Source organism: Calidris pugnax, unplaced genomic scaffold, assembly GCF_001431845.1.
Source record: "Calidris pugnax isolate Ruff unplaced genomic scaffold, ASM143184v1 scaffold134, whole genome shotgun sequence".
In the NCBI taxonomy this organism is placed as follows: Eukaryota; Metazoa; Chordata; class Aves; order Charadriiformes; family Scolopacidae; genus Calidris; species Calidris pugnax.
The window spans coordinates 348,089-374,864 of NW_015090873.1; the positions used below are offsets into that span (position 1 = coordinate 348,089).

Genomic DNA, 26,776 nt, shown 5'->3' on the forward strand with positions numbered 1-26,776 from the left:
CTCTCTAAGAAAACTTTAGCACTTATCTATGGAGTGTGCGGTCAGCTTTTACTTCAACGGGCGCACAGGTCTATATTTCACATCCGGATGACAGAACTTATATTACTTTAAAGAGTTCATCTATTTATGCTGCAATTTTTTGAAGACCTGTCTGCTTTTATTGAACCCTGCATGCTGGCAAGCAAAGCTAGCACTTCATCACCAAAATGAAAGAATTCCTTTTGACATTTTTCTATTCCTTGACTGTATTGGTAGGTCCCGTACAAGCCAATCACAGTAGAGGAAAGTATGGAAACTATAGGAGCGATGACCTCTTACCACAAGGTTTTTCAGCTTTTGGAGCATCACTTGATTCCCTGAGACTTTCCAAGATATCTCCCAGCACTGTGTATCTATAGCTATTTGCTATAGATATTTGCATTTTAAAAACATAACAAAATAATGCCTTTCAAGTTTATCCTTCTAGTATTGTTTATGTCTATATATCTCCAGCTGAGCTCGGTGGAAATCTGCACTTAAGGACTGAAACACAGGCTTAATCTGGGTCTGTAAATCCATAGTTTTGTCTAGTATGCTGGAGTTTCTCAACATAATGCTTTCTTGACCACAGGGGCACAAACTGCTCCCAAGGTTTATATGTACGTGCCTGCACATCAGAGTAAAAGTCAGCCCCTGTAACACACAATAAATGCGAGCACTTAGTAAAAATAAATGTATATTATAATGCTCTAAACCTGTTCAAATGCATAGCAAATGTATAACAAACTTTGTAACGGGTAATCTCTCAGTGAGTAAAAACACCCACACACACGATCTCAGGCCATTCTGCCCCACGCCTACTTAATGAGTAAAATGACCAATTTACCCTTCCACAGAAATTAGGAGAACCATCACTTTGTGTTACCTATAGAGGTCATAAAAAACTTACGGGTCCAGTCTGTTGAGTATTCCAGCCATGGCTGTTTTCCTTATGGTGCATACAATAGCTCTTTTTCCCTGAAGAAAACATACAGGAGAGAAAAAACAATCTTTACCAGTATTTTTTTAAAAAATAGAAGCCTGCTCGCCTGTCCTACACCTTTAAAATTCTCTCTGTTGTCTAAAAGAAAAAAAAAAGTAAACAGAAAGGAGCACCTTATCTTATCTTCAATTGAATTTTCCCTGAAGGACCAAAATCCCAGGTAGGTCTGGAGGAATTTGAAGAATCATTGCCCGTAGATGTATTCTAAACACTCAAGGTTGATAAATACAAATTTATCAGAATATTCCCTCTCTTCTACATATTTACTTTCATCTTTATTCTAAATGTATCATCCTTCACCACTTCAGAAGGAAGCAGGAAAAAATGAATGAGACTTCTTTGTCTTATAAGCCCCCGGTTCAGTAGTAAAGTTATTTTATAAATTTCACAAAATTCTTAAAATAAAAAATGAACCCAAGGTTGGAGATAGTGGATCTGTTTTGGGGGCTTTAACTCATTTAAATGATCCTTTTCTCTTTGAGATAACTCCAAAAGTACTTTAGTGGAAGCTCATCTCAGAGCAACAGGGCACCTCATCAAAAGGTTTAAAAAGAAAAGGCGAGGGGAAAAAATCTTCAATAGAGCCTGTGTCCTTTTATCCTTGATTTACCGAGCATATCAGTTACCCCCCTTTGTTAAGAGCTCTTTTCATTTATAGGTATAAAATAAATTCAACCATTTTATCAAGATGTTCTTGTTACCAACCACCAGTATAAATTTTACTTGCTGTAGGTGGGGAGAAGGTTTTCTGGCACAGCAGTTGTCCAATTAACTGGAGTATTACAGGCAACAGGAATGGTTTGCCCAGTCTCATTTCATGAATTACCCAGATGCACAGGGAAGATGCATTTTCTTCTCGCTTGTTTCCTATTTGTATTCATAATCCAATGTCTTAAAATCATGGTGACTGGTTTGCAGTAGCGGCAATGGGGATCCAAAAGGCAGCCACACTGTGCAGGTGGGTTTGAGCGTAGGCTGTAGCTGGCAGTGAGTGAATTATTAATTAATAATACAAGTAAAATAAGTCTTTTTCTAAGTAGTGGAGCTAAAAGAGCCTTGTTTTCCACAGATTTCTATCCTTAGTCCCCTGGCCTTTCCTATCCCACTGTGACCTATCTCCGTCAGGTCTCCTGTGACAATTTAGCAAAGGACACTCTGATGGGCTCATGGACCTCAAATTCCCATAATCTCCTCCCTGTATAACCAGGGTAACAGTCCATGCATCGCAGTACGTAAAAAGGAAAGGATTTTGCCTGAACAAAGACTGAATACTAAGTCATGATGTGGAAGAAATTGATTGCTGTGCTCACAGCCTTTGTACTCTTTCCTGTTTATTGGTTTTTTTCTTTTTTTATCCTTAATTATTCAGAAGTTCTTAGTAGACTTAATTTTAAGATGTTTGGGAATATCACTCTGCGGCCATGACCAATTCTACCCTTGAAGTGAAGAGACATAGACATCCCAAAAGGCAAAACCAAGCCAGGAGGACTATCACTGTGATCCCAGAAGCCGTGCAAGAGGAGAAGTCCCTGCTTGGACACGAAGAGAGCAGTGGGATGCAGCTGAAGAAACAGCAAAAAGACCTGGCAGATTTGAATTGTTCTGAATGGTTCTGAGAAGATCATTTTGTCAAAGTCAGCAAGAAGGAAATGCGGTCTCTTTGATGCCAGATGTGAGCTTTAGGTCTGGGTGTAAAGATGAAAAACAGGGACATGGGAAATTCAACTAAAATAACTTGTAAAAAATAGAAGATGCAACCATGCTCTGGGAAACCATGATGGGAAGAGTTAAAAATTGTATTCATGTGGTGCTTGAAAGTGCATAAAGATGAAAATGCTAGTAATCGTGAGACAATCAATGCCTGTACCACAATCAGGTCCTCTCTACTAACTATGGCTGTGTGAGACAATCAGTGCCTGTAACAATCAGGTCCTCTCTACTAACTATGGCTGCATCCTAGATCCCCCTTTCCTGGTTCTGGTCTCTGAGGAACACTCTGTCCTTCCAACTTGCATTTTCTTGGTGTCTTCTAGCTGAAGTCTGAAAACTCCTCTGATAATTTTTTTTTAAGCTTACAAATTACTCACAAGTGGATGTGGAACAAGAAACGGATCTCAAGCAGGCAACAAAAAACACTCTGTTCCATACAGTCTAATTAAGAGTGAGCTGGAAAAATGTTCGTTAAATTGAAAGAAATGTCACTTCAGCTGTACGGAAGTTTTTCTGTCATCTGGGCTGCATGTTGGAAGATAGGAGCTTATTACCGTAAATCAAAACATCTCATGCCCAATGTTTTGGTACATTCCTCGTGTAAATAGAGCTGGTCAGGAGTCATTTGTACCTATAAGAATTTTTGCATTTTCATAGACCAGAAGAAATCTACCTCTGAGTTGCATCTTAATATCCCTTTTCACTGATGACGTCTGAATTTTCTTACCCACTTCTCTGTGCATGCAAAAGTACATATTTATGTGTGTAAAATGGCTGTACTTTTATTTTTTTTTTTGTAGGCCATTGGGACTAATAACAGCCTATAAAGTTTTGCATCCCTAGGCTACTAGGTCTGAACTAGGCCAGGTCAGTACAGATTGAAAATTATCTTCTCTTGGCTGTGCAGTGGCCTGCATGAAATGACTTTGGTCTCAGTCCAGCTCCCTGTGGATCAGTATGTACATCTCAAACCCCATTTCGATCAGCAGTAACTGGCATATTTGCTGGCAGACTGAGCCATTTTACCATTTTACCTTCACAAACCGTTGCTTCGGGTCAAGCTTGGTGGCGTGGCTGTGTGATCCATTGCAAAGTCCCCGTAGGACAGGGACTCAGCAGCACGGGTACTCAGAGCTTTGGGAAGAGCACTCTTCATAAGAATTTCAGGTCACCCAAATTGTCCTGCACCTCTCTTAAATGGCAGGTGCCTTTCTGAAGAGCTGATCCAGTTCTGAGCTGGGCCTGCCACGTGGAGACCAGGAAACAATGAACATCACCTCAATGCAAAGAAATTGGACGCGGACTAAAACCAGTATTTCAATAACGACTTACAGATGGATTCTTCTGGCTCTGCTGCACGACAGGAGAAGATATCCTACATTCAGATCCCAACAGGGAAGATCATTATGGGGCAGCCACCTGTGTATTCCCAGGCTTTCAGACTAAGCTGCTCCCCTATAGATTTTTATATCAATGAACCAGGTGCTCGCTGCCTATTAAGCTTGTTGGTGTTCTCCCCCCGGAGCTCATATTGACCAATTAGACATATCTGCTGGAGCTCCAGCAGCCACGGCGTTTAGGAGCCTGTGTTTTCCTAAACCCTGACAGTGTTTGTGTCAGTGCCTGGCTGCATGAGCCATAATGAAGGGTCTTCTCTCACTTCAGGGCATTTGTTGTGTGCTTTTGAGCAGGTGAACTATTGTACCGGAGTATTTAACAAGGTCACCGGATGCACCAGACGCAGCGGGTCTCCCTCAGTTGTGGGAACTGCATCCCTTTCTTTGAATTCAATGGAATTTTTCAGACCTTTTTACAAACTCCTTCTATTTCGTTCTGTTTGCTCGCTCTCTTATCAATGTACAAGCTCCAGAAATTGTCTGTGACAGCTCAAATTCTACTTTGTCAGCCCAAGTTTACCTGAACACATCTGCCGGCTTTGGTAGGATTGTCCCAAATATATAAGAGTGGAGAGTTTGTCTCAGTGACTGCCTCTACTAATGAGAACTTATTCAGTCACACACGGTGCCTATAATTTGATAAGAATTCTGCGGGGCAAGTCTCAGGTCTCCTCCTTTTTCTTCTTATATTTACTTTTACTTCTGGGCTCTGCTGCAGTTTTATTTATCTGAATAACTCCAAAGTTTTCCTAAGTGGGTCCAAAGGAACCAACATCATATAGAAAGCCTGAATGCCTCTGCCTTTGTTGCTGGTTGACATATTTCCTGTATTTTATCCTTAATTGGCAATGTGGCTATGTCAAATTGCATTTCCGTTCCTGTAGCCTCATTCAGAATCAGTGGAGCTCAATATTCTGCTCAGACTGAGTTATTTGATCTGAATTTTGCAGAGGAATAAACTGCTTGCCAATAGCAGTGTCTCTTTTCATCTATTAAGCTTCTAAATGTATATACCTTTATCCACGCTGTCTGTGGGTCTATGCATAAACATGGTGGTGGCTGACTCTCCTGGTAATTCAAATTGCAAACTGACTTCATTAAAACCACCTAAGTATAGGATTTAAGTCACAGGTTAATTTTTCATTTTGTTTTCTGTCTAACTACACTGTCAAGGGAAACGACTTTATCCTTTACAATCAGACATGTATAGATGGAAAATCCTGGTGTGTTCTCTTATGCCAAAGAACAGCTCTCATTTTACCAGCTCTTGAACTCTTTAGCTGTGGGTTTTTGGGTTTAGGAATACCTGTGGAAGTTTGAAGGGGATATCAGTTTATCTGTCCGTGTATGGTTGGACATTATTTACCAGCTTTTCAGAAGGTACATCACAAGCCCCATTAGCTTAAGGTTGACATATCTTTTCTTTCCTGGATGCTTTCCTTTTTTGCTTTGACCCTTTCACATGCGGATCGTGCAGCTCAGAACCAAGGTCAACCATGGGTGGTGGCATTATCAGCCCTATACCTGCCTATTTTCCATCCCCATTGCTGCTTCATGGCTTCAGTGCTGTTAGGCAGGGACCAGCAGAGGATACCTGCTGTGTACAGCGTGTTTCACTCCTGGACTCACTCCATCCAGGGGCTGGGAACGAGGACTCAGGCACATACTGTCATTCTGAGCTCATTTGGTGGCTTCTGCTGCAGAAAGATGCAGGTCTCAGCAGTGACCACACTGGTGGGTGCAGAGGGTGTCTGGTAGGGAAGTTTAGATTTGAGACTGTGCTTGGACATGATCCTTAATTGTGTAGTACAGCTGTAGAAGAATTCTAAAAGAAAGTTTGCAAATAGCGCAAAACCATTGGGATTGTCAAATATAGATAATAGAAAGTTTTTATGTTACTGAATGAGTGGGTAGGTTTAAATTCAGTGTTCAAAAATACATAGTAGTAGACAAGAGGAAAATAATGTGAAGTAAATACAGAAAGGGTGAGTTCTAATTTAATTCCTACCATTCAGGGAAAGAGATCAGGCAATCACAGTGGATAGTTTTCTGAAAAACTCAAATAAGTGCTCGGCATCAGTCAAAAACCAAATGAATCCAGAGCACCAGATAGAATAGTTGGAATAATCAGGAAGACAACAAAACAGGATGGAAAAAACATTTTTGCGGTATTGTGTAAATCCATAATATATCTAAATCTCAAATTGCTGCGTACAGTTTGGCTGATTCCTGCTTACAAAGGATGTAATGGAAGTAGTGAATGGTGACAAAGATCATCTTTTTTATGGAATAGCTTCTATACAAAAAGTGACTCGATAAGCTAGAACTCAGTTCAGAAAACAGATGGCTGAGGAGGGATACGATAGAGATCTATGGATAGTGCATAGAACATGAGCAAGGAATGGTTATTTACTATTTCTAATAACACAGAAACAAGGGGCAACCAATTAAATGATTGCACAGCAGGTTTAAAGACAAAGATAGTGCTTTTCACAGAATGCGTAATTAAATTGTGAAATGGCTCCCATAAAATGAGAATAAGAGAGTGGGATGATTTTGCTTAGAAAAGGGGTCACCGAGGGTAGGTATGCAAGAGGGCTCTTACACCAAGGGGGAAGGGGAAAAAGGAGTGTGTCTTTGCTATTTATCACAGTATAAGAAGCTTCCCAATTAAAAATCAGGCAGTGGATTTGAAGCAAACAAATAAAGATAATTTTTCTCCTTTGTATTTATAATTAAACTGTGGATCTTCTTGCCAGAGGATGTCATAGAGGCTGAGAGTATAAATGATACCTTTTATTTCCTGGTTTTGCAGTGTCCCTTTTGCAGAACTGTTCAGACTTGTCAGCCAGAGCCCAAATTTATTATTGCAAAAAAGTCAGGAGGCCACAATTGTTCTACAAGGTAGATCCCGGACTGTGCCACTCAGGCAATGTGGACAGAGCAGAAACCACCTCTAATTTCCAGACAAAGACAATCCCATAAAATAGCTGGTGCAGAATTGTCCTAGCCAGCCCTGAATTCTTACTTCGAAGTACACTGCACTGCACTGAAATACTTCTCTGGATTTCCAAAAGACTTGGGCTTCTCTTAGTCACTGATCTATTCTGCCCAAATCTGGGACAGAAAATGATGGAACTGCACATAGTGTGTTAAAATCTTTCCTTTACCATAGTAATAACTCCAATTCAGATGCCTCCATTTAAAAAAACACAGAGGAACACAGTTTTGGGTTTTTTTCTGTCTTTACCAGTAGTATTCAAGGTCTGTGCTTACAATTTTGCCATACTTAGCTAGCTTCTGTCCCACAGCTGGGACACAGGTAGCTTGTTGAGTACATCATGAAGAGCTCCTGTACCACGTATATACTCTCAGGCATGTAAATACTTTCCACTAACTTGAAATAATGCACATTATGCCTGGGCCATTTTAGCTTTTGGAACATTGAATTGTGATACGGCCATGGTTTTTTCAGAGCATTTTAGAATAGCAACCGCTCAAAGTCGATTATAGTAACAGCAAAGAGCCCTACAGATGTTTGGCTCTTTATAGCTTCCCCAGAGTTACGTTTAAAATACTCTGAGAGTTTACTCCCTGCTTCACCTGAATAAATCTGCAGTGGCCCTATTCCAGACTCAAATTGCTTTAACTAAACAGAGGACTTGGCTATCCAGCTGGCCCCATAATGTATATCAGTAATCCTCCTGATGTAGACGTGATTGACCTGCCTTGATAATATACCTTCCCATTAACGCGATGAAAACCTGTGTATTACAGAGGGGTTTTATTTCCACCTGAAATACCTGCTCCATAAACAATCTCCCCACCTCCACTGCGAACAGAATTAGGAGTTTGTTTTTTATATCTTGCCCTTATACAGCCAACTGCTGGGGCTGGCCGAGCGCTGCACACCCAACCCATTTCGCAGAACGCCGACCTCCGCCGTGTTTTGTGAACTGTGCACGGCCCTGGTGCTTGTATCCATTACAGGCTGCCCGTGGGAGGCTGTCCTCACAGGTGTGATGCACCGTCTCACCAGATGAAATGTCCCCAGGAAATGATGTAGGAGTTGTTTTTACCCAGTCTAAATCCAATCTCCTATTTTTGGAGAGGTCCCTCCTGGATAAATGTGTTTTGTGATATTTTATTAGGTGAAAAGTGCTGACTGTAGAAAAAAAAATCTTGTTCGGAGGTTGATGATCATCTTTTTTACTCTCCACACTACTTTCCTTCTGAATACATTTAATTATATGATGCTGTATTCATTGCCTCGATGACACTAAAGTGCTCTGCAGTTAAGGCCTAAATACTAAACCAGGCAGATATTCAAGTGTTGTAAAGTTAGTCTAGATTTTTTTTCCCAGCAACAGTGCTACACTGATTTACGGGAAGCAGGGGGGAGGGTGCTATCTCTTCCTTGCTCTCTTTATTAAATTCTCTTTCTTTTTTTTAACACCCATATTTAGGTGGCTTGTACAGTAGGAATGGATTTTTTTAATTGCAGATAACTGACTGATATTGGGCATATTTTTAGTGCAAACTAGAAAGCTATTCCCTGGTGGTGAGGGGGATTATGGTGCTCACTGACAGAAATCCAACTCAGGTTTGCTGAGTTTTAGTATGCAAAATCCAATTTTTCTAATGAAAGTTTTGTTTATGTTTGTTTTCACTTGATTTCATGGAGGCAAAAAAAAAACCCCTCACACAGCTAGAATTTGCTGCCTTTATTCTTAGGGAGTACTGCTCCAATTTGTCATCAGTGTTATTGTGCCCGGAGCATTGTTCTTTGCGGATGACGCGTGTTGGAGCGAAGGTGCTGGAGGACAGGAAGGTGGTGGGATTCTGTGCATCCTCTGCTTCAAAGGATGAGCCCAATCTTGCACACACAGTGTCTGTCAGTTTGCCCGGGTGGGATTTGTGTGTGCGGATCATGCAGAGGATGCACATGGAAAAAGCCTTCTTGGTGCCTGGAATGAGGGCATCCAGGACAGCTCACCTCCGTTACCCATGAGTTAGCGGGACAGGGACACATTCAGGCACAAGACCACATGGTCCAAGCCCTGGATTCCCAGTCTGAAAGGATCCTGAGCCAGTGTGCGATGCCCGACTCCTTAGATGCACAGATCCTTGGATCCTGCAGGGTAAATCCCTCACAGCTGGGATTTACTGGGCTGGAAACCACAAGCTCTGTGGAGTTAATTCCAGCCCTACATGTGCCTGTGTGATGGCCAGGCTGAAAGGCTGCACAAGTCTGGGTGGGAACAGATTTAGACTGGAGATGAGGAGAGGGTTCTTCACTGTGAGGGTGGTGGAGCACTGGAACAGGTTGCCCAGGGAGGTGGTTGAGGCCCCTTCCCTGGAGATATTCAAGGAGAGGCTCGACGAGGCCCTGGGCAACCTGGTCTAGTTGGGGGTGTCCCTGCTGACTGCGGGGGGGTTAATTCCAGCCCTACATGTGTCTGTGTGGTGGCCAGGCTGAAAGGCTGCACAAGTTCTCCAGTCCTGGTAGGCACAAATTATTCCCCAGGTAGCCGTATCCTAATCCAAGGCTTTTCTAAGCTGTGGCCAAAGGTTTCCCAGGTTCCTGCTCAACGTGATGGGGATGGTCCCTTCTGGGAAGATGGATGGATGATTGTTGCTCTGAAGCCCCTACAGCCCTGGGACCATAGGATGAGTAATCCTGGTTTTTAAATAATACAAATACAAATGCCCCAGGTAGCCGTATCCTAATCCAAGGCTTTTCTAAGCTGTGGCCAAAGGTTTCCCAGGTTCCTGCTCAACGTGATGGGGATGGTCCCTTCTGGGAAGATGGATGGATGATTGTTGCTCTGAAGCCCCTACAGCCCTGGGACATGAGTAGTCCTGGTTTTTAAATAATACAAATACAAATGGAAATACACTGTTAATGTATCTCGGATCAGTTGTGAGGCTGTGCAATGGGAGAGAGAAAAGTCCAGAGGGGGGAAAGGGGAAGCTCTAGGGGACCAGCAGATCAGAAATGAGAACGTGGCCCAGGTTCTTCTGTGGCCTTACTGAGGGATTAATGTGTTACACCTGTAGCAGGCCACAGCAACTATGTTTGGGTTTATAAAACAGGAATCCACAAAGATCATTCAGATTTTGCACAGACAATTTGGAAAATAGCAAACCACAGTTATTTTGTGGTAACTATTACTCCCCTCACAATCAGTGCTTCTGTCTTTGCTTTTGCGTCACAAATGCTGTGGCTACACCCGGTAAAACTGTGGCCTTACTGAGGGATTAATGTGTTACACCTGTAGCAGGCCACAGCAACTATGTTTGGGTTTATAAAACAGGAATCCACAAAGATCATTCAGATTTTGCACAGACAATTTGGAAAATAGCAAACCACAGTTATTTTGTGGTAACTATTACTCCCCTCACAATCAGTGCTTCTGTCTTTGCTTTTGCGTCACAAATGCTGTGGCTACACCCGGTAAAATGAAATTAAATAGTATTTAATAAAGTGCTGTAAGTACTTAAAATTATTTGTAATAATTTTACTTACTACTGTCTTCATACAGAGTTTCCATTTTGTTTGTGTGCATGTTTTACTGAATACTTTTGTTCAAACACCATATTTAAGAATTATTATTATCAGGCTGACTAATTCTGAACTTGGCATTTACTGTGAAATTTACTGTATGAATTAGCATATTAGCACAAATTCAGAGGTGAAAGAAAATGCTGACATCCACTCGTAACTGTTTGTAAATCCTTGTAAGATTGTAGGAAGCAAGGTGGTAAGTTCTTCCCACTCCCAAGGGTGGCTGTGCTTGGTCCTTATGGTACATGCAGGTTTCACAGTATCCTCAGAGGATGCTGGTGCCACTGAGGGCCAGACTGGGGAGAGCTTTGCAGATGGCTGTTGGAAGTGTCTTACGATTTAATGAAAGACTTGGGCATTCAGGCCTGCCAATAGTTGTGTCTTTGGATGAGTCACGAGCTTGCGAAGTCACTTTTTAAACACAAGAAAGCTCTTTCTCGTTCTTTCCACTTTACCCATCCTCTCCCATAAAAAGGGCAAAGGGAAAAGGAGACTGAATAAGGTCATCAGGGATTTCCTTGTGCCCTTTTAGATGTATATCAAACCCCAACGCCGTGTAATGTTACAGAGTGGGTAAAGGTAGTGCAGATACGCCGTGTAATGTTACAGAGTGGGTAAAGGAACATTTGTCAGTTCTTAGTAGCAGTGATTACCTGCGCACTGAACACTTGGCTCGTTCGGGGCACAAGATCCTTCCCCAACCTTTTTTCTGCTTTTTATCATTAGCACCAATAATAGCATCTGCAGGGAGTAATTAGTAGCACCCAGAGGGGAAAGGAATTCTGCCAGAGGACATCATTATGTCTGGAAAAGTAAAGATGCCGTGCAGTAAGGTCATGAATAAATTGTTTGAGTCTAGGGTGGAGGAGAAGACCAGTAAAAGTACAAAGTTTCCTCCTGCTGCTAATACGTTTATGAAGAGCGCATTAATTTCCACTGGAACACCATTAGGGAAATTAGTTTGTTCTGACAGTTTGTGTTGCTGGATACCATATGTTTACCTTGAGGGAATGTTTGTGGAGAACCACTCTGGGTTAATTGTAAATGTCACAATTAAATAAGTAAATATACAGAACTGTATCTGTGATCTGCATCAGTGCCCGGGCACTGTGTACCGGCACACTGGTGTGCCACGGAATGTGTCTAGGTATAAATACATACTGTTATGTGCTAAATCCATAGCAAGCAGCTTATCTGGACACACAGACATCAGGTACAAACGGCACCTGCATTTTGTCTTTCTGCTCTGTTTATCATTATGTATGTATGGCACTGCACCCTCCCCTTTTTGTCTGTCGAATGCCGTCGCCGTGCGCTCTGAGAACCTGGCACTGGGCTTCCCTGTTCATGGTGACAGGGGCTGTGCCTCCAATTCATCTGGCCCAAAAAAAACAGGAGAGGAGGGAGAGAGGGAGGAAATCAGATACCACAAATCTCCGATCAGGGGGAGTCACGTTGCAGATTACCAAAGGCTCAAATATGTTGCCGCGGACTAGATGGCCTTTGGAGGTCCCTTCCGGCCTGGGCAATTCTATGATTCTATGATTCTCCAGTCCTGGTAGGCACAAATTATTCCCCAGGTAGCCGTATCCTAATCCAAGGCTTTTCTAAGCTGTGGCCAAAGGTTTCCCAGGTTCCTGCTCAACGTGATGGGGATGGTCCCTTCTGGGAAGATGGATGGATGATTGTTGCTCTGAAGCCCCTACAGCCCTGGGACCATAGGATGAGTAATCCTGGTTTTTAAATAATACAAATACAAATGGAAATACACTGTTAATGTATCTCGGATCAGTTGTAAGGCTGTGCAATGGGAGAGAGAAAAGTCCAGAGGGGGGAATGCGAAGCTCTAGGGGACCAGCAGGTCAGAAATGAGAACGTGGCCCAGGTTCTTCTGTGGCCTTACTGAGGGATTAACGTGTAACACCTGTAGCAGGCCACAGCAACTATGTTTGGGTTTATAAAACAGGAATCCACAAAGATCAGTCAGATTTTGCACAGAAAATTTGGAAAATAGCAAACCACAGTTATTTTGTGGTAACTATTACTCCCCTCACAATCAACGCTCCTGGCTTTGCTTTTGTGTCACAAATGCTGTGGCTACACCCGGTAAAATGAAATTAAATAGTATTTAATAAAGTGCTGTAAGTACTTAAAATTATTTGTAATAATTTTACTTACTACTGTCTTCATACATAGTTTCCATTTTGTTTGTGTGCATGTTTTACTGAATACTTTTGTTCAAACACCATATTTAAGAATTATTATTATCAGGCTGACTAATTCTGAACTTGGCATTTACTGTGAAATTTACTGTATGAATTAGCATATTAGCACAAATTCAGAGGTGAAAGAAAATGCTGACATCCACTCGTAACTGTTTGTAAATCCTTGTAAGATGATAGGAAGCAAGGTGGTAAGTTCTTCCCACTCCCAAGGGTGGCTGTGCTTGGTCCTTATGGTACATGCAGGTTTCACAGTATCCTCAGAGGATGCTGGTGCCACTGAGGGCCAGACTGGGGAGAGCTTTGCAGATGGCTGTTGGAAGTGTCTTACGATTTAATGAAAGACTTGGGCATTCAGGCCTGCCAATAGTTGTGTCTTTGGATGAGTCACGAGCTTGCGAAGTCACTTTTTAAACACAAAAAAAGCTCTTTCTCGTTCTTTCCACTTTACCCATCCTCTCCCATAAAAAGGGCAAAGGGAAAAGGAGACTGAATAAGGTCATCAGGGATTTCCTTGTGCCCTTTTAGATGTATATCAAACCCCAACGCCGTGTAATGTTACAGAGTGGGTAAAGGAACATTTGTCAGTTCTTAGTAGCAGTGATTACCTGCGCACTGAACACTTGGCTCGTTCGGGGCACAAGATCCTTCCCCAACCTTTTTTCTGCTTTTTATCATTAGCACCAATAATAGCATCTGCAGGGAGTAATTAGTAGCACCCAGAGGGGAAAGGAATTCTGCCAGAGGACATCATTATGTCTGGAAAAGTAAAGATGCCGTGCAGTAAGGTCATGAATAAATTGTTTGAGTCTAGGGTGGAGGAGAAGACCAGTAAAAGTACAAAGTTTCCTCCTGCTGCTAATACGTTTATGAAGAGCGCATTAATTTCCACTGGAACACCATTAGGGAAATTAGTTTGTTCTGACAGTTTGTGTTGCTGGATACCATATGTTTACCTTGAGGGAATGTTTGTGGAGAACCACTCTGGGTTAATTGTAAATGTCACAATTAAATAAGTAAATATACAGAACTGTATCTGTGATCTGCATCAGTGCCCGGGCACTGTGTACCGGCACACTGGTGTGCCACGGAATGTGTCTAGGTATAAATACATACTGTTATGTGCTAAATCCATAGCAAGCAGCTTATCTGGACACACAGACATCAGGTACAAACGGCACCTGCATTTTGTCTTTCTGCTCTGTTTATCATTATGTATGTATGGCACTGCACCCTCCCCTTTTTGTCTGTCGAATGCCGTCGCCGTGCGCTCTGAGAACCTGGCACTGGGCTTCCCTGTTCATGGTGACAGGGGCTGTGCCTCCAATTCATCTGGCCCAAAAAAAACAGGAGAGGAGGGAGAGAGGGAGGAAATCAGATACCACAAATCTCCGATCAGGGGGAGTCACGTTGCAGATTACCAAAGGCTCAAATATGTTGCCATTCAGTATTGTCGGTCCCCCCCTAATCTGTGCAGGAGTTGAGGGTTTTCAGCACCTTGACAGATTAAAGCTTAAGAATACTCAAACAAACCTGTCACATAGGTCTTTACCATGCAAACTTGAGGCCAAGTTCAATAACAGCCCTGTTTGTCTTCTGCATTGCAGAGGCCTTGACAAATTGATTTTCTGTTTTGCCACCGCCTTCAGTGGAACCAGGCTTTAGCTCTCCAAGGCAAATTTATTCCTGTAGGTTATAGCAACTTATGAAATTCTAAATTTCACATCCTTAAATAGCCAAACTTTGAGGCAGACCAGCTATGGGTGCAGACTTTGCTGGGTGCTGTTGACCATTGCTGGGTTGTTAATTCCCTGTACGGTCTGGGGTACCCCTTTTTTCCCTTTGAAAATGCATTTCACAGATTTAAAGGCCTGACCCAAAATGTACAAGAATAAATGCAAATCTTTCTATTGAACAGCAAAGAAGGATTTTAAAAGGTCATTGTTTACAGCAGGAATCTATTTTTAACAGAAACAAGAAATCTAATCTGTTAGGGCAACATTAATCCAGGGAAAACAATTCCTGAAGTGTCCAGAGCTTGTTAACAGAGCCAACACCGGAGGCAGCAGTGTGTCTTTCAGCTCTACTAATATTGTACAATCATAATTTTTGCGGAAGAAAGTCTTCCCCTCTCCCTGAACAGAAACAAGACGTATTATTGACTGCCATCCGGAAAGATGTATGCTCTGGTCCTCCTGAGTCTATTAATATTTGATGCTGATGGATGTGAGCTGGCAGCCTGAGTTATTAATGGAGTTTGGTTCCTTGGACCTAACCCTCAATACATAGGGGAGAATTAACAATAACAAGAATTGTATGCCCAAACCTCTCGTGGTGCTAGAAGGGTCTGTCATTTAGTCTCAGCAACAATTAGTGAGTATTTCTGAAGTACTTAAAGGTATGGAAGGTCATACAGGCGGTGTTAGTTACATATTGTCACCGTGCATTTTGATTTAAAGATGACTTTTGAGGGTCCCGGGGATCGCAGATCCTCCACCTGTATGTTTGCTATGTTGGGATACTCCCATCAGATTTGGAATTCAAACAAAAAAAGGCTCACTCGTGTGAGGTTCTGAGCAGCTTGTGGAGATGTGGGACCCCCTGTCCATGTTTGTCCTGGAGCAGGTGCTGTGCAGAGCAGGGGGCAGGGACACACCGAGTGGGGCATTTACTGGAGAGTTTTTCCATTGATTATGAGTCAGAATTGATCCCTGAAACTAGGGAATAATATCCTGGATAGACTTCAGGGGTATATTTTGGTAAGTTGGGCCTTGATGAAGAAAATGAAGCACTTTTGAAATTTTTGTGATGTCCATATGAATCACTCTGACTTGGGAAATAGAGATGTAAAATACCAAGTTATTTATAGCTGGATTTCTTAATATAGCTTTAACATTTTCAGGGATATATGTTTGATTGAATTAGCTGCTCCTTCCTATCATGTATACCACATCCAGGCATTTCACTACTCTCATTAACCTCCCGATCTTAATAGAAAAAAGAATAATCAACATAAGGAGCACAGCTGTTGATTAATTTTACTAAACAGGATAGAATTATAAAGTACCATATTGCAAGAGCAAAGATTCAATACACAACATTTGAAATCAGTTTAATAGAATATATAACTCATTAACAACTGGATAGACATATACTGCGGCATTATTCACTTGGGCAGGTGGTGAGAGGGAGGTGGAATTTACATAACTTTAACAGTACCTGAATGCATTTAATTTCATAGGTCATTCTCCCAAATCAAGTTCAAAATGTTAATAACGGGTTGTGCATTTATAATTAATAAAATCTTAGAGCCGGTGCTATAGTTCAAGTGCATTTTCCTCTTATGTAATTAAGAAGTTAAGTGCATTTGGCAGTTGTCACTCAGGCAGCTCCGAAGGTCTCACTTGTCAAACCCAGGGATAGGAATCTCATTAAGCCAGTTATTTTTTCAGCTAAGGTTTGTTTGCAAAGTAAGTGTATATAAGGTGGACAGCCAGAATGACCAACCTTTGTTAGTCCATAAAGTGTGGTATATTAAATTAAATGCCAAAACTGAAAGGCACGTTGAATATAGATGAAACAGGCTGGTGTTCAGATTGTACATGGTCCCTTTTCTTCGGGATACCCAGGGTGTCTGTGCCTGCCTGCCCTCCATACAGAGCAAATCCACAGAAAACCAGAGAATTCCTCACCAGCCTCTGGTGCCCACGGCCAGGGAGAATTTACCACATCGCCCGAGCTGATCTGTGGTCACAGCTGGGGGGTCCACCTCCTGCTTCCCCCCATGGCCCAGATGCTGGGTTAGTTCATCTGGTTCCCGGGGGGATATTTGAGCTCCACATCGCTCTGTTCTCCTTTTCCTTTTCAAAGGAATTTTCTTTTCCTTCTGGATCACTAGTTCAAATCCAGATAAGGTCAGTTGTCATAGAAATTATTAGCGATACCAGCAGCTCTGTGTTGTACATGAAATGAGTTGGGAGTTTCATTCACACGAGATAGGGCTTTCTAAGTGGCACTAATTGGCTGTCTAATTGTCAGAGGCAGGAGGAAGGCAGAGGACTGATTAGTCGTGGAGACTGAATGCCCCTCTGCCGTCCGGCTGGGCTCGGGGTTGCTGCAGCTCGTTCCGTGCCCGTGCTGGCAGGGTAATGAGGGGCAGCGTGCTTTGGATTTTCTGGCTGCCACCAGAGCACCTTTCCCTGCCAGGCCTTTTCAGGGGGAACTTGTTTTACTCCACCAAGGTCAAAGACAGCATCTTTTACAAACACTGCTTTCGCTCACAAAGCAGAGACTTGTAGGATTTGCTTCCGAATGGTATGTATTTCAACCGGTTCTTTTACTTCCCCCTAAGACAAAGTTTTGGGTATAAAATAGGATGAGTCATACTGGTGCTAGGCAGAACTGCTACAGCAAGCATATGGGGGTTTATGGTGCTCAGAAATCTGTTCATATTTCCTTTTACTGTCTCAGTGTCTGATGCTGTGATATACAGGCTCCTGGAGGTACTTGCCATGGCACAGGGAAGCTGACATTTTGTGCATTTATGTCCTGATAAATGGATCCCCCTGTCAAACAGTGAAGCCTCTCACCTGCAAAAATACATTTTGGCCAGTATCTTTTCCCCTGAGCTATGGTGTAGGTCACACTGTGCAATGTAGTTACTGTTTAACTTTGAAGTAGTATAGCTTCCTCTGACACAGAACTAAATTATCGAAGTTTGACTCACTGAGGAAGTAAATTTCGGAGCTAATTTGTGATGTGAAAGTCAGGACTACACATAGAAGAAAAAGAAGCAAAAATACCTCATATATGCTAACGTATATTTACCAGACTATAAGAACTTAGTAAATAGGTTTAAAGGGATTATGCTTTCATTTTAACTGACTTGTTGCATCATATAAACCACATTTTAAGAACTGTGACTCTCCTTTCAGTCACGTAAGGTAATCAGTGCATACAGCATACCATCGTTTACTATTGAAATATGCTATATTTCTATAACTTATAAGTATTTACTCTCCTTTCCCTCACTTTCACCACACCTAAAGCAGAACTAGGACAGAGACTGTCAGTTTCTCTGTTCTGCTCTGCGTTCCTCCTCGCTGACACACGCATCACTCCTTGTTCAGCATCCTTCCTGAAGTCACATCCTCATGAAAATTAATTGGAAACAAATGCAGGTACCAGCTACACATCAAAAAGGTCTAATGCACCTGCCATGTAGCTTTCCTCTCTGCCAGCCTGTGGAAGATGAGCACGTACGAGATCCTTTAGCCTTTTTAACAGCCCTATTCTTAGAATATATTTTCCAAGAAATGCAGAGCAATCTTTGCATGGTTTCAGACTGTATATTTTGTGATTAGTGTTTCCTAAGTGATGTTTTGCTTAATGATCTAACATCTGTTCTAGGAGGTTTGTTTTTGTAACTTCCCCACCTCCTGCTGAATGAACGCCAGAAACTTGTCCCTTTCCTCCAAGTCAATCAAAGCACTAATTGCATCATAATCATGGGAAGCAGCGGTGACTGCTCAAGTGCCGAAGACTCAGCAATCAACTCATAACACTCTGTGCACTGTTTGGAAAGAGAAAGCCTCCCTGTGCAGAGAGGGGAATTTCCTGCAATTCAGATTTCTTTAGCTGACTCTTGACTTCTTTTGGTTTGCAGGGAGACGACTGCACCTTTACCTGCCTGGCAGGGACCTACGGAACCAATTGCTCATCCCTTTGTAATTGCAAAAACGATGGTGCGTGTTCCCCCGTGGATGGTCTCTGCTATTGCAAAGAAGGTAAACAAAATTCAGATTTAACAATTGTCTGCAATTTGGCATCAGTGCTTCTCCCCCTTTAAAGTGGCACAGCTGTGCAGTCACTAACTCCACTATTTTCTTGTGCCTGCTGGTAATTCAATAGTCTGCCCGAGTATCAAAACTCAACAGGGGTTTGACTGTATGTCTTGTCTCTGCCCTGAGCAGGGGCCGGCCTTAACTGCTCTGCTGCAAGAACAGGTCACAGAACTAAGTGTGCTGGCAGAGCCACAGCTCCTCTCTAAATCAAATGCAAAGCAACCCCCGGACTGTTGAGGTTTTTTTCTCTATCACTTTTCTGTCCCATTTCTCCAGGACTCAAAAGCCCTTGTTCTTCCCTCCATGCCTGGAGTGTCACAACTGGGCAGGGGAGCCGGGGCAGCCTCCTGCCTGTCTTTTCTTTAACCCCTTGCACTGGGATGTGCCCAGCCCTGGTTTTCCTCATGAACCTTGACCCTGACCTGCAGACTACCTGCTTATCTCAACCTTGGACTCCTCCATTATTCCTACAGGCTTTGCTGGTGCTCTGGGCTCCTAGCCCATCCCAGCTGCCACCCCTACACTTGGGGACTGTGGGCTGTTGGCCCTTTTTACCTCCTCAGCTCTCCATCCTTGCTGTCCCCTGCTCTGTGACACCCCAGCCATGTGCAGGTATCCTCTGTCCCCTGAGCTGGCATGGGCTCCTTTGCGAAAACAAGAAGTTTTTGCCTGCTCCAGAAGCTGTCTGCAAGAGGAACCTCTTTTCTTCCCACACATTTGTCCATCATTCCCTTATGTGGCTGGGAGTGACCATAATTCATGTGTCCAGTAATCACTTGAGAAATCTTGTACCACTCCATAGCCCAGCACCTCTTATGCCTCTTATATTCCCCGTGCAGCATTGCCTTCCCCCAGAATACCAACATGAGCTATGCCTGCATGGCATACATAAGCCCTAAAACAGAAGTGAGGCAAATAACGATAAAATCTGGCATTTCAAACATGAATTAATGGATCACTGTAGAACCCCATTTAATGAGGGTGTATAAACCATGAGTTACTGCTCAACTCCATTACATACAGCTGCAGTGTAATGAAAGCCATTGTGCGGCTGGTAGTTAAGATTTGAGCCTTAATGGTTAGAAATGATGGCCTCGGTCTTTTTTTAGGTGTAATAGCTTCTTTATATTAAAGAGCATTCTCAAAAAAAAAAAAAAAAAAAAGAGGTAAGAAACAGACAGCACTGAATGGCAAGTTTCTTGCATTCTTGCTGCTCAGCATGTCTCCAGCCTGCCAGGCTTTACTGCACTCTCTCTTGCTGCCCAGGCAGTTCCTGGAGAGGCATCTGACACCTTGATCTGGTAACAGCCAACAAGGTATCTCCTTTTCTCCTGTATCTCCTTTCTGTATGTCTAGATGCTGGTAGATGACATTGGGAGGTCATAAATAAAGGATCGGGCTTAGACCCCAAGACAGACTTAATCTCCCCCAAGATCAGGAGGAAATTGGCCCTAAAATCAAAGAGCTGCAGCTTGCAAGCTGCCTTTCTTGCTGTCTCTACCTTGGAATTTATTTTTGTGAAAGCATCCCAAATGCTGTTTCTCTCGTGCTTCTTTAGGATGGCAAGGAGTGGATTGCTCTATTCCCTGTTCAAGTGGCAGTTGGGGTCTTAACTGTAACCAGACGTGCTACTGCACAAACGGAGCAGCCTGCAGGCCAGCTGATGGCTTCTGTCTCTGCTCACCTGGGTGGCAAGGGGACTACTGTGACCAGCCATGTCCTGTAAGTACAGCTGGGATGGTCTTGCATCCCCTTTCAAACCAGAGTTCACATTGTTCTTCTAAATGTACAGTAAGTCAGTATCTCATTTCTCTGTGGATATCCGAAGGAAATCATGTGTAAATAACAGATGGGGGTTCTAGCAGTCAAGTAGATGTATTATACTTTGCATTAGAGTTTAACAGAGCGATTGCCGTGTTACACACATTTTCTTGAACGTCGCTTTTTAAAGTGATTCCTCATCTGGTTCTGTATGGAAATGTTAGGCACTGAGTTTTTTCTATCTTCTCTGTATGTTAATTTAAAAAAATGCAATTCAGCATTAAGAGGAACATGATAGATGATTTTGCACATTTTGGAACAAAAAACTGATTACTGAGAGACTCTTTTATTTATTTTTTTGAAGGATGGAACATATGGTCTTAATTGCAGTGAACGTTGTGACTGTAACCACGCAGATGGATGTGATCCTGTCACCGGCTACTGCTGCTGTCTTGCGGGCTGGACAGGTAAAATTAGCAATTACCTTTGTGAATCTTGGGGGTTTTGTTGTTTTAGGGTTTGGGGAGTGTGTGTGGTGGGTTGTTTTGCTTTGCTGTTGCATCAGTTACAGCACTGGACTTGTGACTGCAAACTTTTGAATAATAGATTGAGACAAGATCAGCTGAACTTACCCATATTTAGAATCACTCATGATGGTGACAATAATTGGCATTCATTAAATTTGTATTCAGATTAGATGAAGATGGCTCCAAACCTGGAGCCAGATGTTAGCCTTCTGTAAAAAGAATCCTCCGGAGGGATGCGGTTCATCTGGAAATCCTGCGGAGTTTTTCTCCTTGAATAGCCCTTTCCACAGGGCTGCAGTTGTGGAGCAGTGAATCCCAGGACCATCACACCTGGGGATGCAGAGAGGTGTTTCCTGAATCCTAAGAGTCATTACAGCAGCTCCATCGTACAAAACCCAGTTCTCTTTAGGCTTTTCCCTTTTTCCCATCCTTCTTGTGACACAGAAGGGGAGTTAGGGAGAGCAGATTAATGCTGGTTTGACAAAGAGTTCTCGTGATTACATGGAGGCAGAGAGGAATATTCAGTGACGTCGGAGAGTCCAGGCTGGAGATCTTGGTACAATCAGACCTGTGCTTGACTCCATACTGATCTGTCTCTTTGCCAGCTTTTGACAGCCTGCATAACAGCAGCAGGGAGCACGTTATTGACCCAACCAGTATTTCACACTTAGCTGCCTAAAATGCTGGTTAATCTCCCTCAGCTCTCTGTAGAGGCCCTGGAGGGAAATAAACTTATATTTTTGCCCATAACTGCAGAACCACCAGTAGCACTGACAATCAAAATGCATTTGTATTAAATCCTTTGGGAAATGTAATTGTTTTTCAAACAAGCACAAGTTGGAAGAATGCATGGAGCAAGGCAGGCTGATCGGGCAGCCCACGTTTGGGATAGTGTCCCCTTACCCCTTCATTTGGGATTTAAACCAATGCATGCCTTCCTCTTCTAATGGAGAGAACATCACCACAGCCACTCAGCTCCTAGAAGCATGAAGAAAAAAGCAATGAAATTATACCTAGAATGTACAATGGAAAAAATCTTTTTAGAATGTAATAAAATGCAAAAAAAGGAAGTTCTGCACACTGCTTAAAACAAAGCTACTTTTCAAAGATGCATGCACCCCTGAAAAGGGCATTTTGCCTGCAAGAAAATCCATTTTATAAGCTCACTAATATCCCCTCCTCCGAGGAAGTTCTGCACGCTGCTTAAAACAAAGGTACTTTTCAAAGATACTGGGCATGCACCCCTGAAAAGGGCATTTTTCCTGCAAGAAAATCAATTTTATAAGCTCACTAATATCCCCTCCTCCAGCTTGAGTTCGTCACTCACTGGACTGCATTCATTTTTCTTTGAGCCTCTTTACCATCAATATATCCATCTATCAGCCTTTAAACCTCTACTGTGCATTACTGCTGATCATCAAAGAAACAGTTGGTAGGCTTTCCTGTAGTTATTGTGAGTTTCTTCAAGGGAGTAAATGGTTTTTAAAACTACAGTAAATTAAAGAGATATAGTTATACACACTTACTTTAAAAGTTTATTGCATGTGTGGATATAGCATCCCAGAAGAAGCTGCAGAAAATGTACTTTGTAGACAATGCAGACTAAAGGTGTGGCTTTTTCTCAAAATAATTTGCAAGAAATACTCTGTACTTACTCCCATGCATATCTGTAAGTGTACATCAATGCAGATACAAATTGCTCCAAGTAAAGGTAAGAATAATTCCTGCGATGTCCTTCTTTTATTTTTTTTAATTTCCGTGTCAGGCAGGATAAATATTTATTAACATGCAGGGGACTTACTGCAAACTAAGCACTTCATCCTTCAGTGTGCTCCTGCGGTTCTGGAGCTCCCTTCTGCAGGGAGGAAAACACAACCTTAGTATTCGAGGCCAGGTTGGAGTTGAGATGTTGACAGGGCCGTGTAAGGTGTGCACTGGAGATGTTGATAGACAGACAGAGCCAACATGTGTTTTGTCAATTCTAGTCCCAATGTTTTTTCCACCTGGCTTAGCACCAGACACAAGGATAAATTCTGCTCCTACTAGTTTGAAAGTATGTAATTTAAGAAACTCTTCAGCTAGATAATTATATTTTCATATTAAGGAGTATGGCATCGGTGAAAGATTAATCTTATCTGTAGTTGTTGTGAACTGGGCCATGATGTGTATTGCAGTGCATTTTATAAATAAGACGTGATAAATAATTCAGACTTAAATTTTTGCTTTCTGAATTTGGTACTAATTAGGCATGGCCTGAAAAAGATCAGAAAAGTTCAGGATCGTGGAACATCTGAAGGTTTTCCTGCCCACTCACACCAGACAGAGAATTCACGTGGCTTTCTGATTCTAATAGCCACAAAACTTCATCTGAAACAGCATATTCTGTATGTTCATCCCACACGTGGGACTCCCTCTTGATGTCAATGTTCTATGTAAAGATCAAGGGGAAGACTGAACCCAATTTCAGTAGTTTTCAAGTTGTTACCAATATAAACTTTCAGAGACTGATAGATGGTAGGAACATGGAGCAAGACTGGGAAAAGAAGAAAAAAGGCATGTAAGGAGCAGCACACAATGTAAGTTAATAGCAGTCTATCATCCTTTAATTATGTTATGACTGCCACCCATCAAGATTTATTCAGGACCATGCCCTTCCTTGTGTACCAGCTGGGGGAGGGCAGTTTTCAGGAGCTGAGTGTACCTGGTAGAGGGGAAGATGATGAAGAGATTCCCACGCATCAGCCAGGAGATCACAAAGCTGTGCAAACCAGCTGCATGCATAAATAAGCACACTAGCAACAAGCTGCTTGGAGATGTGCATATGCGGTTTCGATTAAGTTCAGTGGGGAATTACACATGTGAGGCCAAACGCAGAAATTAGATGAGATCTAAAGTTGATTGCACCCTGTCGTTAGTGCTGAAAATTACCCACCCAGGTACACGGGCACATCATATCACCAATGGCTTTGTAGATAGCATGACAAACCTAGTATTTGTCCATAAAAGACCAAAACCACATTGGCAAAAGGCTCTTGCGATACAAGCCAAGGGAAACTTGGTCAAATGTTGGCCAAAATGGGATCTGTGACCTGCTGAACGCAACGTGGAGCTGAATTTCCCTCCACGTGAAGGAAATGTCAGATGCAATAACAACGAGGGCTCAGCCTTGTGCTGGATGGAGTTCTGCAGCTTGCACCGGAGCTGCATACGTGTAGCCTGACATATATAGATAATTCCCCTGAAATCAGAAGAAGACGTGTTCATAGCTATTGCCAGGTTACAAAGGAAAAGTGTCGCCCCCAGCAGGATCAAGACTTGACTCATTAGACTGATTGTTTTCTAAAAATTAATAAGGGTGTCTCTTACTCCAGATCTGCCATGCATTCTAGATACGTATCACTTCTGTGCTCTAGGCCTCTGTGTGTGTGCACACAGAGACCTTAAAGCTCCCAACATTTTAGTCATTTGTGGAAGAGGAGTTATCTTGTCTACATTCAGGTTAAAAGGAAAACGCTTGAAAATGGAGTGCTTTGGTGCTAATTGCATTTGGTTCATTAGGGATCTTGCACATGCCGAATCCTCAGAGAGAATGGAAGCGCAGAAAAGCTGCGTGGTGGAGCATTTCCTGGAAGTCCTTTGCAAGCAAACAGGTCCTAGAGAAGCAGGCATCAGTCTCATCTCACCCAGATGCACCCAGGGTGCTCCGTGACAGCAATAAGGTCCTAAGTTTCAATTAGGCTCCTCTTAGGAAATAACCTGAAACTGGACAGGAAAGGACAGGCTGCCCTGGCAGCCTCGCTGGGTGGGTCAGAAGCTGGGGAGAACATGAGGAGACAACGTTCCTCTGTTAGGTGTAGTGCTAAGGCCACAGCTCCTGCTAAGCTTTAGGGTTTGGCCAACTGATCTGCAGACCCCATCAGCGTGGTCCTCTCTCCTCAAGGTGGCTGCTGGCAGCACGTTTCCTACCAGAAATGGCTTCCAGTAAGTACCAACGTACCCAACGAGTACCAACTGGTTATTACTGCACAGCCTTTAGTTTTGTTCACTCCGTACAACCCTCAGTAATTAAAATTGCCCACAGCCACTCTCCTGTCCTGTGATTTCGGGAGGTGTGAGGGTCCTGTGAGGGTGGCTGGAGCCAGATTAGCTCTCCTCTCTGTGGGGCCAGGCGCAGCCATCGCTCATCCCGTCTGCAAGGCCCGAGTCCGGCCGTTTCCACAGTCAGACATCCCGCTCGCAAAGAGATTACAGAAAGGAAAGCCACAGGCCTGGCTGAGACTCACAGCAAGCTCATTTCCTCCCTGTAACGAGTCGACGCGCTTCAAGTTAATTGTGGCAGTGTGTATTTTGTTAACCTTTCAGATATTACAGTGGGATTAAATAGGAAGCGATCTGCGGGGGGATATATTCAATTTCTGTAAATGTTAAGGTCAGTTAAAATCCTGTTTATCTGAATTCCTTTAATCTGAAATGCTGTCTTATCCGAATCTTGGTTCTCTTTCCTTTTATTTTGTATCACAGAATGCTGCAGTTGCGATGTTATCTCAATTATCCCCTGAACTTGTCTACTCGGTAGCTTTTCTGAATATCTGAAGTTTAGTCAGTGCATTTAAGCATCCCAAAAAGGTGTGGGGAAAATGGAATGCGCTGCAGATGTAACATGGAAAATATAGACGTGTCCATCCCATAGTTAATTTTAAAAGAACTCCTCATAGATTTTCCATAATTAATCAGGATGGCAAACACAGGCATGCAGGTGATAGGTGGTGGTAAGGAAGAAATATCTTGTAATTGCGTTGGTACTTTTCACCTTCAGGTTTCATTCATGTCTCATAAGAGCAGCCTCCCTCTTGGCTGTTACATACGGGAAAGCAAAATATATATTTCACTGTCCTTTACAACCTCAATAATTTTCATACGTTGCCAGCAACATAAACCCTAATTGTCTCTTATCATGTCCAGAGACACCGTGCAGTGGCTGTGGTGGTCTGGGGTTGCAGGGATCTCCACGCGTGGTTGTGTGAGGGAGTTAATGGGGTGGGGATGGTCGGCTGGGCACAGATAAGGTGAGCTTTGAGGAATGAGGCTCCGCGTTTGTGAGAATTTGCAGGCTGCGAGTGACATCTGCACTGTCACTCAAACACAGAACCATGTTTTTTCCCTCCTGTGGACACATTAATTCAGTAAAAGTGATAAGCCTGTTACTCAAGGGAAGGCCTCTTTGAATTTTAAAGAACAGTGACCACTTTGACGGTGAGCTGTAAGGTATTTTTAACTTCAGTTTTTCTGACTTCTTTGCAAGGAGGTGGTATATCTTTGAATTAAAAAAAACCCAAACATTTCCATCAAATGCATTTTATTTGTATTAATATGACTTTTCTTCCATTGCAGCAGTATCCAGTTTATAAGTTAGGAGCAGATCCTCTCCTCAGCTCTACAAAGTTGAAGCCAAAATAATTCTATTGTCATTAATAGATCAACTCCAAGAGCATACTAATATAGTAGCTGACTTCTCCACACATCTTTAAAACCATAAAAAGTCTAGGGCTTGTTTTATACACCTACAGGTTTTTACCTGAAGAGATCGACAGTATTTTAGAATTTCTAATGTGGGTTGGCCTTTTTTTTTTTCTACATCAGACTGTTTCGTACTCTTGTGGTTTCTAATACAAAGCCTAGAATATCAGAATGGAGCAATAGTAAATTCCTATTAAACATGCGTTTTCT

General features: G+C 42.6%; 1 protein-coding gene across 1 annotated transcript in view; it reads left to right on the forward strand.

The window, feature by feature from the left end:
• The window catches only part of MEGF11 (multiple EGF-like-domains 11), a 291,887-nt gene that overhangs the window by 210,517 nt on the left and 54,594 nt on the right, over positions 1-26,776 (forward strand). Inside the window, exons 12-14 of the mRNA XM_014946132.1 lie at positions 18,584-18,704; positions 20,320-20,483; positions 20,887-20,989. Coding sequence (XP_014801618.1) covers positions 18,584-18,704; positions 20,320-20,483; positions 20,887-20,989 — 388 coding nt within the window. The remainder of the gene's footprint in view (positions 1-18,583; positions 18,705-20,319; positions 20,484-20,886; positions 20,990-26,776) is intronic.